Source organism: Apteryx rowi, unplaced genomic scaffold, assembly GCF_003343035.1.
Source record: "Apteryx rowi isolate R43461 unplaced genomic scaffold, aptRow1 scaffold_153, whole genome shotgun sequence".
Taxonomy (NCBI): Eukaryota; Metazoa; Chordata; class Aves; order Apterygiformes; family Apterygidae; genus Apteryx; species Apteryx rowi.
The window spans coordinates 392,020-417,200 of NW_020447786.1; the positions used below are offsets into that span (position 1 = coordinate 392,020).

Genomic DNA, 25,181 nt, shown 5'->3' on the forward strand with positions numbered 1-25,181 from the left:
GTTATACCTCTGCTTAGGCTCTGTTAGCAAATTTACCAGGTGAAAGGCTTGTTTAACGAATTCTTAGGGAATATCCCTGAGCTTTCAGGTAGAGCTACCTGAACAGTTGTGCCAGTTCCCATATAAGGCTGGTGTAGTCAGCAGCAAAAGAAAAGAAGCTTGTCCTTCTTGAAAGGAAACCTGAGCTGACTATCTTACTCAGATTACTGAAATGTCACACCTAGAATAGCCAAAGCCAACACCAATCTCTTGGTTTAAATTTGCACAATTTTCTATGGCTGTACTTCAGAGTCAAGACATGTTTTTGTGTCTTCCCTTTTACAATGCAGTTTTAGTTTTAATGTTTGTGGTATGGATGAAACGCCGTGATAAGGAGCGTCAGGCCAAGCAGCTCTTGATTGATCCAGAAGACGATGTGAGGGACAACATTCTGAAATACGATGAAGAAGGTGGTGGAGAAGAAGATCAGGTGAGAAACGATTAATGCTTTTTATGTATAGGTTCACACTTCGCACTGCACTTGATCTATTTTTGTGTCTGTTGACACGTTATAATAAGTAGCCAGTTTTTGCATCAAATACTGCAGACGCTAAGTAAAATTTTAAAAACCTAAAAGACCACATTGCTTTACCATGTCATTTTTGCAGTTCTAGAGGTGTCAGTTGCCTGCCTTTTGAGTGAGGTGTAAAACTAGTATCTTGCCCACTTACAGACTTTAAAACAGTTATGGCATTCTGGCCATATTCCAACACAAGCAGTTATAATTAAATGTAAAATAAAACCCACTGTCATTTCAGTCTAAACATTTTTCATTCCTTGTCCAAGATACTGTTGTACAGAATCTCTGGTGCAACATGGCTAATATATTCTGCTCAAAATATGACCCTTTTTTWAGTGGTGGGTGAGTGACTTTCTAGATGTTCGGTAATGTTGGCTACTGACAAATTGGCCATTGCTGGGATTTCAGTTTAGAAAGTTTTAGTTTCAAGTAGCTGTCAGGGCACATCTGTGTTTATTCAGATACCTTTCCAGTCAGGTGCCATATGCATTTGCTCTCATATCACCTCTGAATGAACCATTGCTGATATTTCAGAGGACTGGGAGTGAAGTGTATATACTAAGAATAGTCATTTTTCCTTTCTTTCCAAGTCAGTGATTTTCTAAGTGGTGCRATTTCTTCCCTTCAGAGGAGATTTATTAAGTGCTTTATGAGCATGACAAACAGTAGATTTATGCATGTTGTTAGTGGTAAAAGTAAGTGTAATAATTACAAAGTGAACAGTGCATATAATAGAGCCTAAGAAATTTTCCAGTAAAAAGTCTTGAAAAATTCAGTGCAATTCTTCCACACAACCCCAGTCATAGTCATCCAGCACTTCAGTTATCTGAGAAGTGTCTCTCTTCACTGGTACAGACGTTTATAGCTTCCCTCTGTTCTTTTGTTTGTCTGTCTGAAATTTGTGTTCTCCTTAGCAATTTTCATGTTTCATGCATTTCCCCAGGTATTGTTCCTAGTTCCTGGCTTTTCTGCATGACTTTCTTTTTAAGCAATTTGCAAAAGAAACTTCAGCTTATGCAATTTTGGAAAATTGCTTATGTTGCTGATTAAACTGAAGACAACCCTTTGAGTCTGTATGTATTCAAGCTGTTTATATACAGATAGTTTTGAGTACAAGAATTGCATCCAGTCTGTGCATCTGTTATTGCACAGATAAATTACAAGCTTAAAAACATCAAAAAACTGAGAACTAATTTTCCAGTTCACATATTTCCAGCTCTTGTCCACCCAAAATTCTTTGCAGGAGCTATTTATCATTTTTCATATGGTTTGGGTTTTTAATTATAGTCCACACAGTCCTGAGGACAGAGTCAGTAAAGGGCATAGAGTATATACTGTTCTTTGAGAAGGTCATAGGTGGTGCTAAAATAGTGTTGGGAGAGGTTGTGCTGCAGAGCAGAAACTTTATGTATTGTAGCAATTCCACAGGGAAGACTAAAATACTTAACAGCTTAGAAATGGTGCTGGAACCTGCCCTGTATCCATCTCGCACTGTGCTCATCTCCAGTAAACGTGGTGTCTTCAGGAGTTTTATAGCCAGGGAAGTGCAGCAGGAGGCAACGTTGTGTGCATGCAGTAATATTTAGCAGGATGTAAACCATCCATAAATGCAGCATTTCGCCAGCTATGGATGAGCATAGTGAAAGGAGGAGCTGTCAACGGGTGGGGTAGCAGTAAAGTGGTAAGAAACGGTGAATGAGGGTCATTTCTTCTCCCAGTGAACCCAGGAAGCACCTAGAAACAGGGAGGTTCGAGGGCTTTTTTAGAAAATTAAGTGACTTTTAGCCATGACTCCTCTGCTCACTTCCTTAAGACAGAAACTTTGAGGCTACTGTTGCACAATTACCACTGCCAGCCATGCAGTTCAGGTACACTGGTCCCTGTCGTGAGCCGTTGAGCAGAATGCATTAGTGTCTGATGATCTAAGGGAACTTTATATACCCCAAACATAACAAACATCACAGGAAAAGAAGAAGAAAAACTTGGACAAAAAGTAGCAAGCTTTTATTACCACTTCTATAACAAGCTCTTTAGACCACTGTAAAAAAGAGAGGAGTAGGTTTTCCCACAGCTTCAAAGTTAGGAATTTTGCCTCTCCAAAACATCTGAATAGAGAGCACAGGCTTTTCACTTAGGCACTTAAGTTAGCTGTCTAAAATGGGTGATGGAAATACACTTTCTTTCTTTTCAGGGAGGTGTTTTTACTTTGTTTATATTGGTTTGACATTTTGTCTTGTAAAATCTGGATTTCTGTCTGTGCTTAATTAGTTGATAATATTTCCTAGGTTCACTTGTTTAACATCATTGTCCTCCAGCCCCATGGAAAGAGAGAGGACTTTATTTTGATTTTTGTCTTATTTTTCGCAGACTTTTTATGTGAGTTTTAAGAACTTGGAATGCTAAGCATTTGAAATGTTTCAAGAATTTCCCTACAAATAGTAATCACATCTTTGCAAACTGTGGCTTAGCAAAACACTGCACAAGCAAAGCTGTGTATGGACCATTCCAAACAATGGGCCTTGGCCATCAAGGTCTTTGTGTGTTTGACAAAGTTAAAGTAAGGGGCCTTTCCTCTCTAGTGTTCCCAAAAAAGCATACGAGACTGCCATTAAAAATCTGTTTTTAGAATAAGGCCTTATAGGGCAAAACCGCCACTGTTCTATTAAAGTCAGGAAAAATTATTTCATGTCAACCTTGCATCCACAAGTGAATGGCAGAGAAAATTCTTAATGTCAATGCTAATGTTCTCTGGTACGCTCTCCCAAAAAACATCAGGACTGACTGAACAAGCAGCTTCTGTGGGAGACAGTGCATAAGGTGACTCCACAACACAGAACCATCCAACGAAGCATGCCTCTCATGCAGCAAAAATAGAAAGGAATGCTCAAAGCTTCAGCTGAATTTCAGTGAAAACACAGCATATTTTAACAGCTTCAGATGTTTTCATAATGCATGGCTTTGAAAATTACTTATTTTTACTTATAACAAGCAAGTTATTTAGGCATCTTTAAAATCAAATGCTTTCTGAATCAATACTTAAAGGTTTATCTAGTGTGACCTCATCTTTCTCTTGTTTATACCAAATATTTAGGTGACATGAGGATTATGGTTGGCAGGGCTCGCAGATAAGTGATATAATTTATGACTGTTTGTATCCTGAACTAAACTACTTTTGGACTTCTATTTTCATTTGGGGTTTTTCTTTATTTAGAAGCTATGCAGTTGGGTTTCTTACCTGTCATGGCAGACTGAGAAACTCCTAAAGCATGTTAGTCATCTTCCTCTCAAACTCTTTCTACAGGAAATCAAAGTCTCCAGTAACAAATTTGATTAGTTCCATATTCAGACTAGTTCCTCTGAGTCATAGCAACTGTCAGCAAAAAGGTGGAATGACTGTTTTTTTGTTGTTTTTTTTTTTCCTAAGCTAGCGTTTCTAAGAAATTATGATATTTGTCATAAAAGAGCAGTTGATTCTGTCTTGGAGACTGCTGTTAATCCCATCTGAGGCCTTCTCAGCTCTCAGATAAGTGATACTTTGTTCACTCTGATAGAGCGAATGTTGTAAAGAAAAACGAGGTTCTTGCATGGTTTGTCCTCTTTCCCTAGCCTGATAGGCTGCAGAGGCAATGCACATTTTTAGTTGGAACGATGTGCTGAGGGTTATGTAATCTCTATAGCAGTTGAGAAAAATGCTTTTAATTCCCTCAGCCAGAAAAGCTCTAGAGCCGTTTGTCATAACTGATGTTAGCCTGCTCCCCACTGAACAGCATTGTCGAAATGTTCTGAAACAGGAAATGTTCTGGATTTTTTTCACCTAAACTTACATTTTCTGGAAATGTGGACAGTAAAACTGGCTCTGAAAGCTGTACAGCACATGTATCGTTCAAGGCAGAAACATTTTTTTTCTTGGTGTCTGGAAAGATCACCGTTCTGTCAGCTGAAAGGCATTGCTGGACGAAAGGTGATATCCTGGGTGGATGGTGGTGGGCAGAAGAGAGAAGAGAGACTCCCAGATAGAAAGTCTGTGTGATTTATTCTCAGGATTTTGTTTAATATTTTCCAGTTGTAACAGATTGGCTACCTGAGTACAGGCAATGGGCCATGAGTGGCTTTGAGTTGTCACCATTCCACTGAAGTCAGTGGGGCTGTGTTTTTGTCGTGTTTTTTAATTATTCCATCTGAATGTTTGACCCAGCAATTTTGCTGGGGGTGGTGGAGGCGGGAAGCATTACTGTCTGCTGTATGCTGAAATGGATGTTCCTAGTTTAGGTACAGCTTCTGAAGTTGGCAGTGACAGGCTTTGACTATTAACAGACCACGTCATCTTGAGGTGGCTGTGAGCAAACAGGGTAGGTATAAGGGACAAATGACTAATATTCTCCCCTGATGTGACATACATTCAATTTGTAAAACTGCAGTCAGTTCTAACTATGAGAACCATATGTTGGTCGAGTGTTCAAGCACTTAGCACATGTCTGCAGCATCATTGAAGCATAGAGCAATTGCAGCCCGGAAGCATCACTAATTTGTTTTAACATGTATCTCAGGCCATTGAGGCAGCGGGCGCTCAACTGGGATACTAGCAGTGAATGTTGACCTGGTAACTGTGATACATTTCTTCCATTTTATTGCCTTTGTATACCTTTCCTATAGTAAATTACAGAAGATGATCCTCACATCTCCTTTGAGCCCAAATCTTTAGTGTTTTGTGAATTTTAGAAGCACTTGATCATCATGCAAGTGGCCCTGTTGATGTAGATAGTCCAAGTGGTATGCCTTGAACCTATCGCAGATCTTGATTTTGAACTTATATTTTAATTTAGCCCTCCACCTTCTTCAGCACAAGAGTTGCCAGCGCTATGATTTTGCTATTATGCAAAGTATTTCTTCCTAAGAACTCTGCATGTTCCTTCCCAAATCACTTTTCTTACCATCTATTCAGACATTACTCAACAGCTTGCTTTTTGTCATTTTTTTATTACAATTTTATATAGAGGAAGCAGAATTTATTTTAAAAATGATAATAACATCAAAAATGTAATGGACTATTTTTATGTATGAATGGATCTAAATTCTAAACAGGAATTGCATGTATGCATTTGACATATTCCTGAGTAATCAGGCTCATTTATTAAAAAAAGAAAAGCAAAAAAAAAAAAAAGCTTTGTTCCAGCATTTGTGTGTCCTTGAATGAAATAAATTGAGTAATCCTTTGGAAAAAAAATCAGAGTTTTGTTGGGGAGTTGTGGTGGGTTTTTTTGTTTGTTTTTTTTTGTTTGTTTTTTGTTTTTAAGTCAAATGTATCTGGATGCCTGCATCTTGAGATTACATTGGTCTTGTGTGGCAGATATTTTTTATAGCCTCTATAAGAAATATTCTCATGTTTATAATCTACTCTATCAACATTATAAATCCATATGATTGTTTTATTTTCACCACCCTATCTGAGTGTTATTGAGATCATTTAGTCTCCCTTTTTAACCTTTATTTTGCATAGCATTCAGATTGGAACGTACTTTACGTTAAGAGATTTTAACGATAATGAATGAAATAACTGTTGTTAAGATATCCCTAGGCATCTACAATATTATCATTAGATGGAAGTTATTTTGGGGGTTGTGTTTGCTTACTAAAACTTTATTTTTTTGAATGAGTGACTCATGCAGTGCTCCTGCGGAGGAATTATTGTCATTCCTTGATGAATCTTTATCTCATCATAGGAAAAGTAATGTTTCCATAATTCCATTACAGAATTATTTTGTATTTTATTTTATCCTGTCTAGAACCTTTGCCCATTATTGTGTTTCGTCTGCAGCTGTAGTTTAACTTTCACCTTTTTTATTCTTAAAAAGTTAAGCTGGCTTCTTGGTTATCTTAAAAATGATTAACTTGTAGTGCTCCAGATGCATCTGTAATAAAAACAAATGAGAAAAGCAGTATGGCAGAAAGTAACAGAAAAGTGAACAGCAAGTAAAGAGCAGCTGCTGGCACAAGCCTTTTAACTAGCCTCCCACTTGCAGCCTACATATAGTCTTCTGTGCTTGGCTTTTTTTGGAGTCCCATTATTTCAGCAGATGTAAGATTTAGAGGCTTTGGACCATTTTGCAGAACTAGGTCAACATTTTATGCGCAAATTTCTTGCAGTTTTTTAGGGTAAGGTTTGGTAATTTGGGGGATAGAAGGGTAAGATGTAGCAGGATTGGTTTTCACTTCCTTTTCCTTTTGTTTTCAAAGGACCTTGACAGATGGTCTCTGGCAGAGTCAGCTGTATATGTTTAAAATATTTCCTCCCTTGCTTCTCCGCCACATTTCTCTATTAGAGTAGACAGTAATTCTCTTTGTAACACAAGGGCAAAGTAGAACATGTGTTTTCTCCATAGGTGCTTCAAGTCAGTCTGGTGTATCCTCTTRACCCCATAATGAAATTGGGTTACGCTAACATACCATCCTGTAAAATGGATAGGGGAAAAACAAACTTCTGCCACCGCTGCTTTATGTACACATGTACACTTAGACCACTGCAGCTATTTTTGTCTAGTGAATGCCAGTTAGCGCTCTCCTGGTCCAATTAAGTGATCCAATGACAATTAAACTGATTATTTCTTCCATTGGGATAGGTCTAAACATCCATTTATCTTCACAAAGCCCAAATGCCTTGAAAATGAGAAAAAGGTGTAGTGATACTGTTGTATTAGTCATATGTCTGGGTCTATATTCTTGCATAGTTCTATATAAGGATTTAGTTCTGTATAAGGATTAAAAACATGTCGTCCCTAAAAGTGTATAACACAGTCAGTAGCCAGGAAATCCACTGATAGCTTTGAAATAACAGAGAAGTTGGATTCATAAAGCATTAACGAATGGGTCAGTAATGTTACATGTGCTAGTATGCATTACTCTCACTGTGTTAGAGAGAATTTCCTAGTAGTGAGAAGCTTGATTTAAATGAAATTTTAAAAAGTAAATATTACAGGAATCTAGAACTGTGGAAGATCACCACTGTATGGAAATTATACATGCAAATGGCTACTAGGAAAATTAAGTCAGGACTTAGATATAGTTAACCCAATTTAGATTGCACTCACATGAATAGTGTGCAGTTGTTTTTACAAGTTTTAGAATTTCCAATATTTTCAGAGATTTCTCTCTGGAAAAATCAGTCCCGCCTATGCATAACAATTCACAGTTTTGGTAAGTTGTTGTTTGAATCTGTTGTTTACAGTTCTGCTTTATAATGTTACAGTACACATTCATATAAAGTAGGTCCAGTTAGTGCAATTTTTTTTTTTAGTTTGTTAATTTTTTTGCCAAGAACTTCAGTAAATCTTCTAAAATTCAAACACAACCAGAACAGCTCATCCAGAATAGAATGATTACATTGCATCTGTCCTGTTCAGAAGGGGCAACAGCAGAGGACAACCTACCAATGACAGTATGACATAATGCAGGGACGTACATGAAAGCCTTTGTATTCCATCCTTCACAATATGTCAATACTTGAAAAAAGTGTATGTGTGGAGAACAGAGAAACCTAATCAAACTTGGTCCATATCAGAGAGATGATTTTTCTTCCTGCCCGGGGGAAAACCTGGTATACAAATTTATTTGAGTAAATATGACTGCATAGGATCAGAAATATGTCAGTGTTTTACTTCATCTACATTCTTAATGGGTTGAGTTAAAGGCTTGGGCATGATAGACTCTTTTGTCAGAGGATAATCTTTGTCTTCTTAGGCAGTATGAAGATTATGTGTAGGACAGTCCATGGAACTCCAGTATGGAAACAGCGTGGTGCCTTTTACCTTTATTACAGATGAGTAGCTTGAGCTCATTCAGTTTCTTCTGTAGGTGCATGTTGTGGTGTGGTGGGAACAGGGAAGGAAGTGTCTCCTTTCCAAGGACTTAAAAACTTTTTCAGGTCCCTTCTTTCACTCTGTGCCCACCCATTCTTGGCCTGTAATTTCTCCCATTTTGGAGCTGTGTTCATCACCACTTCCAGTGACTGTTAGGTACACAGAATCACAGAATAGTTGAGGTTGGAAGGGACCTCTGAAGATCATCTAGTCCAAGCCTCCTACACAAAGCAGGGTCACCTAAAGCAGGTTGCTCAGGACATTGTCCAGTCAGGTTTTGAATATCTGGAAGGCTGGAGACTCCACAACCTCTCTGGGCAACCTGTTCCAGTGTTTGACCATGGTCACCTTGAATGGAATTTCTTATATTTCAATTTGTGCCCGTTGCTTCTTGGCCGTTCACTGGATACCCCTGAGAAGAGTCTGACTCTGTTTTCTTTACTGTCTCCCATCAGGCATTTATACACTTTGATAAGATCCACACCCCTCAGCTTTCCCTTCCCCAGGCTAATTAATCCCAGTTCTCTCATCTTCTTCTCATATGACAGATGCTCCAAACTCTTCCCTTTGTCGGATTTGTTCCAGTATGTCCATGTCTCTCTTGTACCGGGAAGCCCAGAACTGGGCACAGCACTGCAGATATGGCCTCACCAGTGCTGACTAGAAAGGAAGTGACTGTCCCTCAGCCTRTTGGCAACAGTCTTCCTAATGCATCTGGGTACACCCCCAGGTCCTTTTCTGCAAAGCTGCTTCCCAACCAGTGAGCCCCCAGCCAGCACTGGTGCATGGGGTTATTCTTCCCCAGGTACAGGACTTTGCACTTCCCTTTGTTGAACTTCATAAGGTTCCTCCTTTCCTTTCTCCAGGCTGCTGAGGTCCCCCTGAATGATGGCACTCCATCTGGTGTGTTAGCCACTCCTCTCAGTTTTGTATCATCTGCACACTTGCTGAGGATGCACTGTCTCCCATCACCAGGTCATTAATGAGGTTATTAAACAGTATTGACCCCTGGGTACTCTACTAGTGACTGGCCTCCAGCTGGACTTCATGCAACTGATCGCAACCCTCTGACTGGCTGTTAAGTGGAGAAATGCCTTTCACTAGAGGAAGTTGTTTAATGGAAGAAATTTTGAAGGTTGCGTTATCTTTTTGCACTGTGAATCAATGGTTACTGGGGAATATAAAATGGCCTATTCTATTCTGGCCTTTCCTTCTATCCCAGTTGAGATACTTGGACTGTGCTTCCAGATACTGGAAGAATCATAAAGAAATATTTTCAAGAGTTTTGAACCCTTTTGCCTACTTGCCTGGTAAGGTAGTTCACTTCTAGGGCTTGGCTAGCTGGTTGACATTTAGCACTGTCTCAGTTGGATCTCATTTCAGGAATGTGAGGCAAGAGCTAGTAATGGTGCCAGTTTTTGCTTATAGCTGCCCAGCACTAAGTGAATACCTAATAAGGTCGCTGTGATCAGCATGCTTCCCCCCCCCTTTTTTTTCTTTTTTCTTTTCTTTAAGATTGTCCAGTTTCACGAGATACAACTTCTGATAAAATATCCTGACTTTACTTTCTTTCTTAAAACAAAAACAAATCAAACTCAGGAGTTTTTCTGCTTCGGTACAGGTTTTTCAGCAACAGTAAACAGTGATGCCCAAGATGCTAACCAAAGAGACAGAAGTGCGGGTGGTTACATCAAAAGAGTTATATGGAGAATTATAGTATACACTAAGGTAGATTTCATCTCATTTACCACCAGATATCAAAAAGGTAGCTGTCTAGTCTCAGCCAATTTTATCAGTTCCCCTTATGAACAAGGGGAAAGATAAGGGGTCATTCAGCTTGCTTTGGTTAAACCCATATGCTAGAATGGAAGGCTTCTGTCTCCCTGCTGACTGTGTAGACTTAGACAAACAGATTCGTCTACGTTTCTGATTTCTAAAGGCCTGATTTTGCTGAGACAGGTACAACCCAAATGCAGAGCTGTGAGTCAGAAAGGGAACAAACTAATACACGTTTCAACTCCTTTCCAATAGGAGAACCAGTATTAGGTTCTTCTGGATGAGCTTAGATGGGGGACAGGAAGATGTTTGAGGGGGAAAAACCTCAAACCCCCAGACTGAACTTGCTCAAATCCAAACTGAATGGAGGGAAAAAGGATCTACTGGAGTTAGGGCTAAACAGCAGAAATAAGGAAATAAATGCCTCTGATGGAGCTGGCAGCCATATGAGTTGGATGCTTTCAGCCTTTGTTCAAGTATGTCCCTGAAATAGGACCCAGCCTTTTCCTCATTAGCCCCTCAGCAGATTCAAATAATGAACAGATGATACAGAGAAAGAAAGAAGCTCAGACAAAACATTGCTGCCTTGTGCTCCTGGAATTAAGGAGAACATTCTGGGTCATTATTTTTACTCCAAACTGGTTGCCCCAACCTGCTCCAGCATGTTTTGTTCTCTCTGATGTGCCACAGTTTTCCATTAAGTTGTCATTTCTGCAGCTATGTTAACAAACTCTACTAGAGACTAAACTTAAGGTTATGTTCGGGAGCTTTAGATAATGCAGGAAATGTTTTTCCATTTGTCTAGTTGTGAAAGTAACACTGAGCAAAGAGCTGGAATTTCAGCAGTCCTAAACAGCTTAAGCTCTGGCTCTTTAAAACATTTTTCATTCTTTTACTTTGTTATAATTGAGTAGAGTTGACTTCAGAGTTGAAACAGCTGAAGACTTGGCGTGATACTGTGTGTGTATGGTGTTAAGCTAGTTTGGGGAGATGGTGGATGACTTGCCATACCTGACTGGTGTACAGTTGGTATTGATTTTAATGAGAGCACTTGGGAGTCTGTGGTAATAAGCACAATGGATCTTCTCTTCCTGTCCAGACGCTAATAGATCTGTAAAATAGATTTCCTCTGATAGAAGACTGGAAGGCAGTGTTATAAATTACTCTAGAGAAGTAACCAAAAGTGGGAGTCCACGTAAGGGTGCATTCTGCACTGCTGTTGCCTTGCAGAACGGAGCTGTGTTTGTAGCTATAGAGCCTAGAGATGTTTTGGAACAATGTATACACACACGAGGAGGGCCTTTAGTGTGAAGATAGACTGTTTAACTTGTTTAATGTTACATTTCTGTGTGACTGCTAATTAAAAAAAGAGCTGGCTGAGTGGGAGTGAATGGAAAAAATTTTTATCATTATAAAAATGAAATGACCAGATAAGCTCTTGTGGTTTTATTATTTGTATTTAACCATACCTGTTTTAATTCCTCCATATAAAAATGCTTAATATTAAAAAAAAAAAAAAAAAAGAAAGTATTTTTCATTTCTCCCTCTGGTGTTTTCCACCTTTATCTTTTGGGTTAGATCAGAGTCTTATGAAAAGCACTTTTATCTTATATATTTGTATATTCTATGAAGTACATTCTCTTCTATTTGATAGGATTCTCTATTCTGATAGTGTGCATCTGAACTGTTTTTATTTTACTTAATAAAAAAGGGAATGGATAAAAAGCTCTGTTTTGTTTACTTTTTCTCCCATTTGTGCAGCTTCATGGAGATCTCTTAGTATTCTGTTCGGTGCATTAAGAACTGAAGGGTAGAAGTTCCAGCCCTGCCCCAAGGAACTTGCAATCTAATTAAAAACATATGAGATTGCATTCTCAGAGCTTAGCGGAGCCGTTTCACCTTTTTGGACTATGTGTTTGTGTGCAGTCAGCAGAGGACCTGAGTAACAAATTAGAAGGTGTAATGCATTTGATAATCAGTTACAATTCTCCCAGTAACATATACTCTTTGTCAGCAGACCTCTCCTCTTGTTGGAGAGTATGAGCCTTTTCATTAGTCTGTTTTGGGGGTCACACTAAGCAATATTCTCAAAATTACCTGCATCCCATGAAATGACAGTAGAGATTAAATGCTTGCATTCCTTCCTTGGGAGCTATTTAGGAACCATTGAAAATGTAATTCTCTGTACAGAGAGCTTCCAGCATGTTGAGATTATAAATAAGAATTTTACCAAAACAAGCCTGTTGGAAAGTAGAGACTGATAATAAGAGTTTTRTATTTTTTTTAATTTCCAAGAGCATACTTCAGAGTTTAACTCCTTACATACCCTTCCTTGAAGTGCATGTGGGCCTGCAAATGTAAAGCATGATAATGTGGAATGGAAAGGGTAGCAATACATGGCTTGATGTTTATCAGAAGATAAATTTGTTGAATCCTTATTCCTGAAAAGAAAATATCCTTTTGGGGATATTCCCAGCAAGGAGGCTGTTTTGACAAAGTTAGTCTACTGTACAGCCTCCCTAGTCCCCCACTGTCCTGTGCTTGTGTGGTATGGGAAGATGCTCACAGGTTTGAGAGCTTATTTAGGATGCTCCTCAACTGCTTGGATTACTCGTGGGGCAGGATATCAGGCATATAATAGAGAAGGCATGAGCCACAGCCTACTGGTAGCTCATGGATCCGTTTTAGTTTAAGCTTTTAAGCACATTCTTTTTTGTTCTGCGTTTTTACTGGTGCATAGTGCAGAGGGATCCTACAGCATGACTACCTTCTAGTCATCGCAACAGTGAGGTGAATGACAATGCTGAATGAAATGCATCACACTGTGCAAATAGTATCCAGACATATCTATGTTAAATGCATAAACATTGTCTACCTAGACTTCAGAAAGGCTTTTGACACTGTCTCCCATAGCATCCTCATAGACAAGCTCAGGAAGTGTGGGTTAGATGAGTGGACAGTGAGGTGGATTGAGAACTGGCTGAATGGCAGAGCTCAGAGAGTTGTGCTCAGTGGCACAGAGTCTAGTTGGAGGCCTGTAGCTAGCGGTGTCCCCCAGGGGTCAGTCCTGGGTCCAGTCTTGTTCAACTTCTTCATCAATGACCTGGATGAAGGGACAGAGTGCACCCTCAGCAAGTTTGCTGAYGATACAAAACTGGGAGGAGTGGCCGATACSCCAGAGGGCTGTGCTGCCATTCAAAGAGACTTGGACAGGCTGGAGAGGTGGGCAGAGAGGAACCTCATGAAGTTCAACAAAGGGAAGTGCAGGGTCCTGCACCTGGGGAGGAATAACCCCATGCAGCAGTACAGGTTGGGGGTTGACCTGCTGGAAAGCAGCTCTGCGGAGAAGGACCTGGGAGTGCTGGTGGACACCAAGTTAAGCATGAGGCAGCAATGTGCCCTTGTGGCCAAGAAGGCCAATGGTATCCTGGGGTGCATCAGRAAGAGTGTTGCCAGCAGGTCAAGGGAGGTGATTCTCCCCCTCTACTCAGCCCTGGTGAGGCCACATCTGGAGTACTGCGTCCAGTTCTGGGCTCCCCAGKACAAGAGGGATGTGGCMCTACTGGAGCAAGTCCAGCGAAGGGCCACAAAGATGATTAGGGGACTGGAGCATCTCTCTTATGAGGAAAGRCTGAGAGAGCTKGGCCTGTTTAGCYTGGAGAAGAGAAGGCTGAGAGGAGATCTTATCMATGTGTACAAGTATCTGAAGGGAGGGTGTCGAGAGGATGGGGCCAGACTCTTTTCAGTGGTGCCGAGCGACAGGACGCGAGGCAATGGGCACAAACTGAAACACAGACACTTCCATCTTAACATGAGGAAAAACTTTTTCACTGTGAGGGTGACAGAGCACTGGAACAGGTTGCCCCGAGAGGTGGTGGAGTCTCCTTCTCTGGAGATATTCAAAATGCGCCTGGATGCAATCCTGTGCAATGTGCTCTAGGTGACCCTGCTTGAGCAGGGGTGTTGGACTAGATGATCTCCAGAGGTCCCTTCCAACCTCAGTGATTCTGTGTGATTCTGTGTGTGATTCATCTAGTTAAAAAAATTTATATATGTATGTATTGCTTATTGGAATTCATAGTGCTATGTTAGCTTCATCAGTCTGCCAGAGTTTGAAATGGCAGTGTCAAGTACTTAATAAACAGATCCACAAGTAATCTTTAAAAAGTGCTTAGAATTAAGGCCAAATCTGAGAAGCTTTGTACTTCTCAAGACATTTTTGCCCTTTTGGCTTTCATATTATGGAAGCCGCATGAAATCAGCAGGGAGTCCTAAACTCATTCTTTGATGGTATTATAAAATGCTGAAGAGCAGTGCACTTGCTTATTTCTCAGAAAGAGTGTGTCTGGCATTTATTTGCTTAGAAAAATAAAAGTTGGATTTGGCATCTTCACTTTATGCAGTAAATCATCATTACTAGGCAGTGTTTAGTCTCTTAATAGTGCTACTCTAATCCTTGCTTCTCAATGGAAAATTTATGAGAAGCTCTTCAAATCTGATGGAATAGAATCAAAAAGGTAGACTCGGGGAGTATAAATCAAATAACGTCGTGTTGGTATGTAAGTAATAATTTTTTAGCTTTTATTCTCAACAAGTGTTACAATTCTCAAAATACAACTTCTGATCAAATGATGCCTTCTGTGTCTCCTCCTTTTCCTCCCCATTTTTCCCCTGACACATTGTTTAAAAATTTCCTAACATACTGTCTTTGTTTCATATTTTGCAGGATTATGACTTGAGCCAGCTCCAGCAGCCTGACACAGTAGAACCAGATGCCATCAAACCTGTTGGAATCAGGCGACTTGATGAAAGGCCAATCCATGCAGAACCTCAGTATCCAGTCAGATCAGCTGCTCCTCATCCTGGGGACATTGGGGACTTCATTAATGAGGTAAAGGAGAGGAAAAGAATTTCCTTGTAAGATGTGATAAGCTTTTATTTGTTGTTAATTGTACTCTGCATGAATAGCTGTTATGTTTGAACATAATAACTTTTTAAAACTTACTTAAACAATTAAAATTGTCTTGCTAGATAGAAGCAAATATGTTCTTTTAAAGTGCAGACAAATTTAATTAACTCATCCAAACAGAAAGGGAAGATATATCAATTGACTTCTGTACATTTGTATTAATTACATTCATAATGTGTTATCAGCCGTAACCACAGTATCTTCAAGCGGGATTATTCCATGGGTTCCTAGTAATAAATAGACTAACAAAATTATAGTTTAGCCTAAATTCATTTATTAATTCAGTGTAATTTAATAATGGAAGAAGTTCATTTTCATTTTCCTCATACATTACCCTTTGAATCCAGATAATAGTGGAAATTCAGTACCTTCAATAAGACCGAAAGAATTCCATCAAATACGATTAGTGAGCAGGGAGGGCAGCTAAATTAAATGTTACGTAAGTGCTTTTAATACTGGTTTTGTCTAAGAGCTTTAGAAGTCTTTGCATTATCTTTTGATTCTTCCAAACTAATAAAGATAAATGTAAGATTCAGATTATACCAGATAACTTAGAGTTCTGAAAGAAATACTCCTCTACAAATACTTGCTTCATTATTTCTATCATGGGTGAGTCTAAAAATCATTGGTTTTGTGGAATTTAAGATATCACAGTGCAGTGTGTTTGTTGTGCTTGCTATTTATAGGGAAACAATAATAATTTGCAACCTAAAAGACATGTGAACTATATTCTATAGATGAATAGTAGTAGTTAATTATATTCTCTAATTTTCTCATATCTTCCTTGGCAATTAGAGCTGGACAAGTATTGTAGAAATGTTTTTGTGAATATTTGTTTTTTTCTTGTCTACCTTAAAGAAAAATCAGGCTAATATACGTAAGTCTCTCGTGTTAGCAAGCTGCAGAAAATTGATTTTGCTCCTAATAAGGTATACAATGATGCAAATTTAAAGAAACTACAGGGAGATGACTAACAAAGCATATGTAATATTCCTACTAGACAATGTGTTTTAAGAGTTTGCAGGTTTAGGAAGGAGGTGGATTAGGAAGAAATGTCTTGACAAAGACAATTTTTACATGCCTTACATTTCTAAATAATACTTCAGAAAGCCATAATATGCTTCTGGTAAATAGTGGAGCCATGGGAGAATAAAAAGCTCACATTGCTGGCCAAGACAGTACACACATAAGAATTTGTTTATGCTCTTTCCTCATCTTCCTCCGGACAGTCACTGAGTTTTCCATCCTTTTCTCTCATAGCGTAACTCACTCCCCACCTGGCAAGCAGTGGGAAAGTATTGCATACCCCTTCAATTGCTCCTCAGTACTTCGATTTCTCTCTTCCTCGCAGCAGGATTATAGCATGTTCTCTACACAGCCATGTCAAGGAATGAGTGTAATTCTCCTGGAAAGCCAGAAAGGGGCGAGAGTTTGTCCAGCCTCCTGTGATTTATAAATTGCTCAGCAAGCTGTTCTTGCAATACTCTTTCAATATGCTATATGCTCCTGGAGAGTATAACATCAGTGTGTACAGACTGGGCTGTAGAAACAGTAGGTGCTGTTTTGATTTGACCCAATATGTTTATATCACAGTACAGACAAGCAGGGAGTCATTTTCTTACTGCTCTCTGTTGTATTAGGTCAATACCTTCCTTTATGCTTAACCTTGCCCTCCACTAAAGCTCCCTCCAGCTACTGTTACACAATAAAATGATGTAAATAATGTCAGTAATTCCAAAATAAGATTAACCTTGGAAATACATATATGAAATCACAGAAAACATGGCAATTTTCTTGTTCCGCAAGTTAACTCAAAACTAATTGTATCCTCTGATTGAAAGAAACTATGTGAGGTAGACAACCATGTTTCAAGCATTATAACTTAGCTTTTTTTTTTTTTCCTTATAAGGCATTGCTTTTTTAGGATTCCACAGCAACATGTCATTCTAATATGGGGCATTTCACCTAGCCTTCTTTCCAGCAGTCAGAAAGGGCCAAGGATTGTTCATGCTTGCTCTGTTGTGCCAAAAGTCTAAGCCAGTTGGAGATTTTGTTTCTCCAGAACAGTTTATCATCTTAGTTTGTGTTTTATGTTAACATTTCCCATGGAAAATGTGATTCTAAAAAAATTATTGGAAACAAAAAACAATCCGACTCTTACTGTAGTACTTACTATTACTTATTATTAAGTTTTCAGATGATCTGTGTCTGGAGTATAAACATTCAGGCTGTACAGTTTTTCAAACTCCTTTCAGAGCATTCCGCCTACGGTTCATTGTAAGCAATTCTGGAAATAGTACACCCAAAATGGTAAATTCCTCTCAGTTTTACTTGGAGTAAATGGAAAAAAATCTCTGGTAAAACCTTGGCAAAGTACCAGATGTTTCTTAGGACAATTCATATAAAAGATGCGTTGAGCTGTGGAAACAAGATAGTGAGATAAGAAAGAGCAAAGTTAATATTCCCTACTTTACATCCAGATTCAACATAGTTAGACAAAGAACTTTCTTCCACTGTAACTACTGGTGGCACCATAACCTTTTGCTTAAGCAGCTCTAACCCCAATCCATCTGCAAAACACACCTGATCACTCGCTGAGCAGGGAGGCTCCCTTGGAGTTGTTGGTACCTAGGTAGCAAAATCTGTGTATTTACCCCATCAGTTTGAAAAGATACAACACTGTTTCTGGAGATCAGTCTGATCTTTTGCAGTTTGGCCTTGTTTCCAGTGATCCTGATCAGTCTGGGCTTTTGGGATGCTGGCCCATGTGCAGGAATTAATATAGTCTGTTAAATGCCCACCAGTACCTCACACATGCAGCCAGGATTGTGCCAATTGGCTTCTGAATTAGCCCAACTTTAGATTTAAAAAAAAACAAAAAACCTATAAGTCATTCATTTCAAATTTTGGAGAGTTTAGCTACCATCATCTGAAAAAGTATACGGTATTTTTCTCCTCTTTTATTACAGAGCCATAGAAACAAAAATGAAGGAGACCTAGTGGGTCATTTTGTTTCCTTCCCTTTGGCAGTAAGTTGTTTCTTGTGGTATATTATTTTCTAGTTGTCACGAGCTGTATTAAATCTACCTAACTCAATGAGGCATGCATAAGTATGAGTGTTCTGTACTGTTCTAATGACTTGTCAGTTGAAAAACAAGTTACAACTATGATAAAACCTTCAACTATTTTTGTAACATTTATAAAGTTAAGATAACACATACAGAGCTATGAACTTTCTGAAATAAGAAGGTTCCAGTGGTGCCTTATAATCAAAATGTTTTGCAGGCATAAGCAAAATAACCTCGGGGACTTTCTTGTTTTGTCTTTTTCGATGGATAGATGAATCTCTAATTTTAAGGGCGAGGGGAAAAAACTGCTTTTCTTCCAGTCCAGTGTACAATCAAGTCAGTGAAGTAAGTCATGTGTTATTAAGAATCCTCTGTAGACATTGTTTTCCATTTTGAGTTTTTTAAAACGTAACCTACAGAGTATAGAGCATAATTAACACTTAGAATAGTCAGGATTTGCAGGACAGTATAAGTTATGCCTGTTTGAAGTAGCTTTGTTAAGCCAGTTTTCAAGAACTGCCTAGGCTGTCCCTAGAAATCTTAAATTATATTGTGGTGGAGAGCTTGTGGCTAAGAATATATTTCTAATCAATAGAGGATGTAGCCTGAGGTAAATTAAATTTAAATTACAAACTAAAGGTCTCATCCCATGAGGACATCGAGGACCCTCAATTCTTTCTTAACAAGTGGTTATTGATACAATGCACCTCTAAGCAGAATAGGGTCCCTTAATGTTTTATGTTTTCTCTTGTTAAATAAAAAAACAATTTTTAGATTGATATAATCTTTCATATTTCCCTGTAGGGCTGTGTTCCTCCCTTCCTCCTCATCAAGAGTCTGTTGGATTTGATTAAGTAGTAGGATTAATGAAAATAAAAGCATTAGTTCACTGATTCTGTAATGTTTCATGTTAGTTCAGGATTTTGTGGGTTTTGCTTTCCTTGATTTCCTTTGTTTTTCCCTTGATTTGAAACAAGTACATTGAGAATGCTACACATACTGGACAAGTATAACTTAAAATTAATCATCATTCTTCAGTCAAGGCACTGTGGTCTCTCCCTCCTCCTTATCTCCCCATTAGTGAAAGGAGCTGAGACGTATGTAGAAAAGGAAGAGGGAGAAAAAGCGAGGTTGCTGCTCAGTCTGTCCTAGGTCTCAGGCTCACCTTTGAGCAAAATCAGTATAAGCTGTTCTTGGCAGCTGTTTATTGCCTTTTCAGTTGTGCCAGTACAGCAGGTTGCGGTGCCACCCACCAAAAGGGGTGGCAGAGTCAGCTGAAAAGTGGCAACACAAACCAAAGGGAGCCTCCTAGCGGGTTTCCCTGCCAGAGCTAACCTGGAGCAGCTCCACCTTTAGATGTGCTGTAGAGCCAAACAACAAAGCAGAGCACTGCACTGGCTAGGCTCAGGGAATGGGTTTAGCAGGAGGAAGTAAAACATTTCTAATATTTTCTTGTCGTATCTTAGATTGTAACTTGCCAAATACATGTGGCAGAAAACTTGGTTGTCTTTTGAAGAAGTAATGTTAGAATTAGAGACTAAGTTCAGCCATTATACTGTGAATCTGAGGAATTTTTAATCAATGAGTTAGGTGCAAACATCAATACGGAGTTGAGTCAGTACCTCCATAACATGGCCCCTAGCTATGTTTTCTGAAGGAAATGGGTTATGCAGTAAGCACAGTCTTTGAAACAATGAATTTGTCAGTGAGGTGCTATCTTATAAACTCAGCAACACAAAAACAGTTTTGTTTTTGAATGTGACCATGCTGCCAGCACCAAATTACAAAAATCCAACTTCCCCCGGGGAGGGGGGGGAAGGTAAGAGGCTGCCTACCTTCATGCCGTAGGTGGCTGATATGTATCAGAATTTCTACAGTGATGTGAGAAAATATTTTGTTCAGTGATTTTTAATAAATTAGTATCCCATGGTTGGCTGGTGGTTTCTAGGCTGGATTTGTTATAAGAAGTGCAGGGAAATAGCATTTCTTCTCCAAGCCATCTTTGTAAATGACTTTTATGCACTGGTACCGGGGATTCATACCTCAGCACTCCTTATGCTCAAGCCGCATTTATTCTACTTCCCTGCCGCCTGCATTCCAGAGCATGGGAGTCTGCTGCCCCAAGGAGGCTTCGGGGTCAGACTGAAAGAGAAGATGTAAATATTGTAAGACCAGTTGCTGCCTGAGAAACAGAATTGCATTTCTACTTCAGCAGCAGAAATGGGCAGGAAGCCTTAGGATTATTTAAGACTCTGAAGCTGGACAAGGTAACCCTCCAACACAAGCTCTTGCCTTCTAAGAGCCTTGAGCCGTTTGTCCTTATAGTGGCTGTCGGGATGGAAAACTCCAAAGAGGAAAATAGCAAGTATCACCAATTATTCCGATCAGATAATTGAGAAATTATGCTTCTAATGCAGGCTATTATTAATCTGCTTGATGTTGTTGTACTACCAGAAGCAATCATTTTAAGTCCAAAATATGTTCTTGATTTCAGGTCATTAATTTGATAAATATGCTGGGCCTTCCCTCCACTGAGTTGCAAAATTATTTTAGATTCATTCTGCACACTTGTAAATGATTTTAGATAGGTGATAAAGAACCAAGCTTCTCTTCTACTGTTTACATGACATATGCTATAATTAATGGATTTTGCTATATATGTGTTTTGGGGGGGGTGGAGGGGGGAATGAATTTCAGTTGCATCACATTTACACTTAACAGTACATGTTTGAGAGAGTAAAGCAAATCTTTCTTTAAAAGGCGGGGAGGGAGAGGGCCTTAAATATTTCCAGGGAGGCAGACACAGCCCTTCAAATTATCAGGAGTATATGAAAGCTGTTCTTTAAATTAAAAAAAATTAAAATTAAAATTAAAAAAAACACATGTAGCACTAGTTAAAATTAATCTAAGAGTAAGTGGTTCAAATTCCTTACTAAGCCCTAAAGAATTTTGGCAGACACACATTATCCCTGGTCAGTGGCTGCCAGCATGGAACATTCAAAGACAGATCTTGGAAAAGCATTGCTAATCTCATAGAAGAAAATGCAAGGTTAAAAAATCCAAAACACAAGAGGGCTTGCTTTACTTTTAACTTAAGGCTTCAGCCTTTTATATTCAACTTGTAACTCTTCCCAGGATAAGCATGGGTGGCCACAGAGCAATCTTCTCATATCCTACAGTTAAACTTACTCTCTAGGCCTGGACCGATGCAAGAAAACAGAGAAGAGATTTTTGTCTTGGAGAAAGGTGGTTCTTTCCCAACTTTCTCCTTGTTCAATTTGTTTTGGTTTAAATTTGGGTTACTCAGCTGTAGAGAGTAGAAATTTAAAATTACTAAAGTCCTGATATTGATGTGTTGATAACTTGAATGCTTTGAAACAAGGAAGCAAAAACAGTTATAATCAGTATGTATTTAGCTTCGATGTCTTTTTTTGTGTGTCTGTTTTTGGAAGAGCAGATGCAATCTTGTGTGTGGTTAAGACAAAGCACGTAAGGCTTAGGGCAACATATTGTATTTTTTTCTCACATCAGCCTACAGAGTTAGATAAATTTTATTGGACTATCTAAATATGGCTTTTGGCGCATACAGATGGACTGCAGTTCAGCAATGTCAGTGGATGCGTTATTGGTCATGTGAGATGGCTGTTTTAGCACATCTATGCAAACGTACCTATTTTTCCTTCCCCATCTGTCTGTTTAATCAGTCCTGTGCTGCCAATGCCTCTGGTTGTGAGCTATGTAACTCAAGCTGTATATACTTATTTATTAGTATAGTTCCCAATGCAATGATGTTCTCTTAAGGTTTTGTTAGAGCTGTATGTATAGTTACATTCATAGTGTTGAGCACTCTAATGCTGGAAACATGGCCATTCTAAAAGAAATTGAAATATGTTATTGCTGGAATAACAGAAACATGAATCCTGCTGTCTTAGTTGAAACTGAAGTGAATTGCAGAAGAACAAGAGCTTGGTTTCCTCGGGTGGTGATTGATACGTGATTACACTGAGATATTCCAGTTACATTTTGCCTCTTTCTCCAATACAGAACTTCATCTTTTTTCTCCCTCTCCTTATTTCAGGGACTTAAAGCAGCCGACAATGACCCTACAGCCCCGCCATATGACTCCCTCTTAGTCTTTGACTATGAAGGAAGTGGCTCCACTGCTGGATCTTTGAGCTCTCTTAACTCCTCAAGTAGTGGTGGTGAGCAAGACTATGACTACCTAAATGACTGGGGCCCACGTTTCAAGAAACTTGCTGATATGTATGGTGGAGGTGATGACTGAACTTCAAAGTGAACTTTGTTTTTGGACAAGTACAAACATTTCAACTGATATTCCCCAAAAGCATACAGAAGCTAGGCTTTAACTTTGTAGTCTACTAGCACAAGTGCTTGCTGAAGGCTTTGGCATAGGCTGCAAACCAATTTGGGCTCCGTGGAATATCAGTGATCCAATGCTGTTTGGAAAAAAAAATATTGAGCTCAGTTACACTTGAATTTTACAGTACAGAAGCACTGGGATTTTATGTGCCTTTTTGTACCTTTTTCAGATCGGAATTAGTTTTATGTTTAAGGCTTTAATGGTACTGATTTATGAAATGATGCATTAAAGAGACAAAATATGTTGGGGTGGGGAGGAGTAAGGTAAATCACAATATGCTTCAACATGCTTTTGTTACATCGCATTGCTTTTATTAAAATAAGGAGATTAAAAATAAAAAGAGCCCTCATGGAACAATTTTATTATCTGGGAGAGAAGACCATGAGGTTGAACAATGTACATTACTTCTAGTTTTAGATGTTAGGGGATTTTTTTCACTAAAATTCTAAAACTTATGCAGCTGGTTGCAAATAAAGGGAGTTTTCATATCACCAGTTTGTAGCAGAACTGATTTTTTTTTTCATATGCTAGAATGTTAGACACATTTTGGTCTTAATCCATGTACACTTTTCTTTTTCTTTTTTTAATTTCTAGTACTTTTTTCCCACTTCACTGTAAAAATGGTATGTGTACATAATGTTTTATTGGCATAGTCTGTGGAGAAGTGCATAAACTTCAGAACACGTGTATGTATTATTTGGACTATGGATTCAGGTTTTTGCATGTTTATATCTTTCGTTATGGATAAAGTATTTACAAAACAGGTTGCAAACAAGTGACATTGATTCAATTGTTGAACTGTAGTTAGAGTACTCAATATTTTTTTTATTTTTATTTTTATTATTTTTTTTTTGGTTTGGGGAGGGAGAAAAGTTCTTAGCACAAAAGTTTTACATAATTTGTACCAAAAAAAGAAGGGGGGGAGGGGGGAGGGCCAGCCTAATACTGGTGGCACGAGTAAATATACAGTATGTTTTGGGGGTGGGGAGGGAAGGGGGAAGGAGCTTTCAAACTGGAGAGACTTCTGAGAACAGCTTTGCCTCTGTATTGTGTACCAGAATATAAATGATACACCTCTGACCCCAACGTTCTGAATAAAATGCTAATTTTGGATCTGGTGCTTGGTTTGGCATTTTTTTCTACCTGAGCAGCCCTGATTACAGTAAATAAAGAGAAAAAGTACACAAAGTGAATTTGAATATAATGAGAACTATATGCACTTTTTTAGCATTCAGTACTGCTGAGCAGAAAATGAGCTGCATATAGCAGAAAGTTTGCCACAAATGTGGAAGCCAAGTTCCCAGGTGAAAGCAAAGTGATTGTTGACATTTCTGGGAATTCAAAGCTTTCAGTTCCATGGAAGTGGCTAGCTCTTTGGCTTAATGTACATTATCTATATAACAAAGCTGACATCATTCTTTGGCTCATTTCTAGATTGACAATTTAATGATAGTGTGATTATGGTGCTGGTCATATAAATAAAATGCAGATCCTGGCAGTTGTCTCCTGCCTGAACTTCCTTATGCTGAGCTAAAGACAAGCCCCTTGTTAACTTAGTCCGTGCCAGATCATGTCCTTCAAGGAGTGTGTTACAATTACAGAACTTTATTACAGAGTCCTATTAGGCAATTAATCATTACGAGATGCATTTACCTGTTAAACTGATTTATTTGCAAACAAAGCAAATGTAGTAAGTACAGCAATTCTGCCGTCCTTTCATTGACTTGCAACAGTCTGCCTAGGTTTAATGTCTGCATTTACACTCATTAAGGGCCTAATTGTGAACAGTGTGAAGCTCAAACTCAGCAGAAACACCACATTTACGCAGTCTGTTGAGAGAATTGAAGCAGTGGGAGGGGGTCCAGGCCCCAGCACTAGTGTAGCTGCTTTCTGTGGCTAGTGAGAGTTTTCTATACTGCATATGGCTTAAGATTATGAAATGAGGTATCTCTTCTTTGCTAGGCTTTTCATGGGCATGTCTCCTTTCTTTTTCGTGTTCCTGCTAATGCCTGTGAAAGTTCTGAGATGTACCTAATTCTCTCAGATTGGGCTATATCCCTCTAGTGTCCTCATACCTGGCTGTTATTTATCTTGTATATTAGTAACGGTAGCTTGGTGTTGTAACAAACTGTATTTTTTCAGTAACGTGTGAAAATTATCAGTGAGCTTCTTTAAGTTATTTCCATATTAATTAGCAGTGGGGAAAAACAGACATAGAGCAGAACACACAAATGAGGATGTGGCTGTGCATGGTTAAGTAAAGAAAGCTTTATAAGAGCAGTATTTAAACTATAAATGCATATTAAGTAAGCAAAAGGCCATTTTTAACACATTGATTTTCCAGCTTCTGTAATTCATGCACAATTACATTTTAACAATACTAATTCTATTATTATTGCTATTTGGACCCAACATATGGGAAACACTGAATGAAGTTAATTTTATTGACATCGAATGCTAAGAGATAAGGAAAGAGAAATATTTGTGAAAAAAACCTCCAGTTTCTACTACAGCACATTTTTTGTTAAAATGGAGTAGATGTCATTTTCTATGAACACACAGCTCTTTTTGACAG

The 25,181-nt window shown here is 38.7% G+C and overlaps 1 protein-coding gene across 1 annotated transcript in view; it reads left to right on the forward strand.

The window, feature by feature from the left end:
• Window positions 1-22,941, forward strand: part of CDH2 (cadherin 2) — a 126,769-nt gene extending 103,828 nt beyond the window's left edge. The window contains exons 14-16 of the mRNA XM_026059175.1: window positions 330-469; window positions 14,915-15,079; window positions 22,304-22,941. Of these exons, the coding sequence (XP_025914960.1) occupies window positions 330-469; window positions 14,915-15,079; window positions 22,304-22,510 (512 nt within the window). The 3' untranslated portion in view covers window positions 22,511-22,941. The remainder of the gene's footprint in view (window positions 1-329; window positions 470-14,914; window positions 15,080-22,303) is intronic.
• The last annotated feature ends 2,240 nt before the right edge of the window (window positions 22,942-25,181 follow it).